Source organism: Anarrhichthys ocellatus, unplaced genomic scaffold (assembly GCF_004355925.1).
Source record: "Anarrhichthys ocellatus isolate YVR2014 unplaced genomic scaffold, GSC_Weel_1.0 scaffold2153, whole genome shotgun sequence".
NCBI classification, from domain to species: Eukaryota; Metazoa; Chordata; class Actinopteri; order Perciformes; family Anarhichadidae; genus Anarrhichthys; species Anarrhichthys ocellatus.
Window position 1 is genome coordinate 6,104 of NW_022282127.1, and position 2,381 is coordinate 8,484.

Here is a 2,381-nt window from a genome sequence, read left to right on the forward strand (position 1 = left end):
CAGAGCAGCCTCTCTCCCGCTAGATTATCAGAGACCATAGGATTAACGCCTGGAAAAGAAAAGGAAAACAAGGACGGATTTTACGTTGCTTTTTAAATAGGTAATGTTGAATCGAACGTAACTTCATCGAGTTTTGCGGCCACATAACAAAATCAACGCGGTGTAATTAAAGTGCTTTATAGAGGCATCACTATAATGCCTCGTGTACCAGTTGATGACGTCGCGATGGGCTTGATTTCATCATCTTTATAGACGGTTATAGTATATAGTTTTTGGGGGGGCCGTTGATTAGGTCATATCAATTTTTACTTGAATCAGCTGTTGACTTCGATACACAAATTGGGCAGACATTTCAGTGAAACAAATATTGAAACATTCACGTTTCTGGAACTAAACGGCGGCCAACTATACTTCCGGTGTTTCGGCTTATCCAGTGACCCTGTTAACTGGAGACTCTCAGCCGAACAAAACCTTCTCGTGTATAAAGTCTTTGGTCTAAAACATACCGGATACCTTTTTTTAAAGAAACGAGTCCACTCGCGTTTGAAACGTCGCTTGTTGTTTGTGTTGAAACAGGAAGGTGCCCTTTATTTTGAATATTAAAGTTATTAAATACACAATCGTTTTTGGAGCCTGTTTTGGCTAAACACGCGTCATGTAGAACTCTGTAGCATTTTAAAAAGTAAATGCGTAACTCCTTTTCTGTCAAACATTGCAACATTTTTATTTATTTAAATTAGCTAGTTATAGCACTAACTTAATAAATGTAGTAATCCCGTTTTATTGTGACGGTTTCCTTTGATGTGCCGCTGTTAGCTTATTGCTGACGGTCGTTCTTAACGTTAGTATAACCGGCTGTGTTGCAGGTGTTAATTAGCGACACCAATTTAATTTCTGCTTTAGGAATTGGCTAGCTAGTTAATTTAGTAAGTGTAGCATTTGTTTTCACGTCTTAACTAGGAGGCACTGTACATAACGGGTGTTAGACTAACAATTCAAGGGACTTTGACTTCAGTCTCTTCTCCAGTGCAGTCTAGTTCCACTGGAAACTAGCTACTATGTGACCAAACGTATAACCACTAATGACAGAAAGAAAAGAGATCAAACTATTAACATATTTCTCCCCTTCTGTTATCCACCCCGCTGCACACCTCCCCATCTCTAAAAAGAAATCCTCTTGATCCCACCATGAATAAGGACTCGGAGGTCGACATGAAGGACGTGGAGCTCAATGAGCTGGACCCGGAGAAGCAGCCCATGACAGGCGAGGTCCAGGCCGCAGGAGGGGAGAAGAATGGCAGCGTCAAGCTGAAGGTCCCAGAAGACGAGGTTACATTCACCGGCCTGTCCAAGGAGGAGCTGATGAAGGTGGCTGGCACCCCAGGGTAAGAAGAGTTGCTATAAACACCTTTTTTATAAACATGTGACATAAAAAAACAGGGGTCATTGTAACTTTTTCTTTCTTTCTTTTTGTGTCTAGGTGGGTGCGAACCCGTTGCGTGCTTCTCGTCCTGTTTTGGCTGGGCTGGTTGGGCATGCTGGCTGGAGCCATAGTGATCATAGTCCAGGCCCCTCGCTGCAAACCCATCCCTGAGATGAACTGGTGGAACGAAGGACCGCTGTACCAGATCGATGATCTTGAAACCTTCTATGATGGACTTGCAGGTAGAATACTTTTGTATTTTCAGGGTTAATCTCAGACTTTTAATGGCTAAGGCCTTTCTTGCTACTGTTACTATTCCTATAATACTATTTTCACATCCCTATTCTCAAAATACGGATGTGAGATCATCTTCACAGCGTGGTCTGGCCTGTGGTAACCCGTGCGTATTCACACAGGAGAGGTCTTGTGGCAAGGTCTTGTGTTTCCTGAGTTCTGCATGGACTGTTTCAGCTGGTCAGATGCCGAACTGCTGACAAGGCCGACAACGAGTGACTCAAGGTCTAAAGGGCCTAAAAAGTCGACTAATCATTTCTTTCATATCTCTCCTGCTCAGATTTAAGGTCAAAGTTGAGCAACCCGGTACATTTTATTTTCCCCAGTGGTTTGCAGAATCAGATAGAAGTAGAAATGTAACTATTTTATTTTTTTTACAAATGCCGCTTAACACAGCAGTCACGATTATAAGCCTTCGTTTTCCAAGCTGGCTTTTAACAACATGTTTTTTTAGGTTGTACAGGTTGTACTGCTGCTCTTAAAGTGAATTGCTCGGGGGCACTCAGGTTTCCAACAGTCCTTGGGCAGAATTCCAACAACCACATGTGACTTGGTGGTGCTTACATAACGTGTGTGTGTGTGTGTGTGTGTGTGTGTGTGTGTGTGTGTGTGTGTGTGTGTGTGTGTGTGTGTGTGTGTGTGTGTGTGTGTGTGTGTGTGTGTG

At 42.9% G+C, this 2,381-nt stretch overlaps 1 protein-coding gene across 2 annotated transcripts; it reads left to right on the forward strand.

Moving 5' to 3' along the window:
• Positions 1 to 2,316, forward strand: LOC116378165 (4F2 cell-surface antigen heavy chain-like). 2 transcript variants are annotated; one of them, XM_031839986.1, is made up of 3 exons: positions 1 to 100; positions 1,170 to 1,385; positions 1,481 to 2,316. In XM_031839986.1, exons 2-3 carry the CDS (start codon positions 1,189 to 1,191, stop codon positions 1,692 to 1,694), a joined length of 411 nt encoding a protein of 136 aa, XP_031695846.1. In that variant the 5' UTR covers positions 1 to 100; positions 1,170 to 1,188; the 3' UTR covers positions 1,695 to 2,316. The 2 variants fall into 2 exon arrangements, with proteins under 2 accessions (XP_031695846.1, XP_031695847.1); XM_031839987.1 differs by having other exon boundaries at positions 20 to 100; positions 1,198 to 1,385.
• Positions 2,317 to 2,381: the final 65 nt, after the last annotated feature.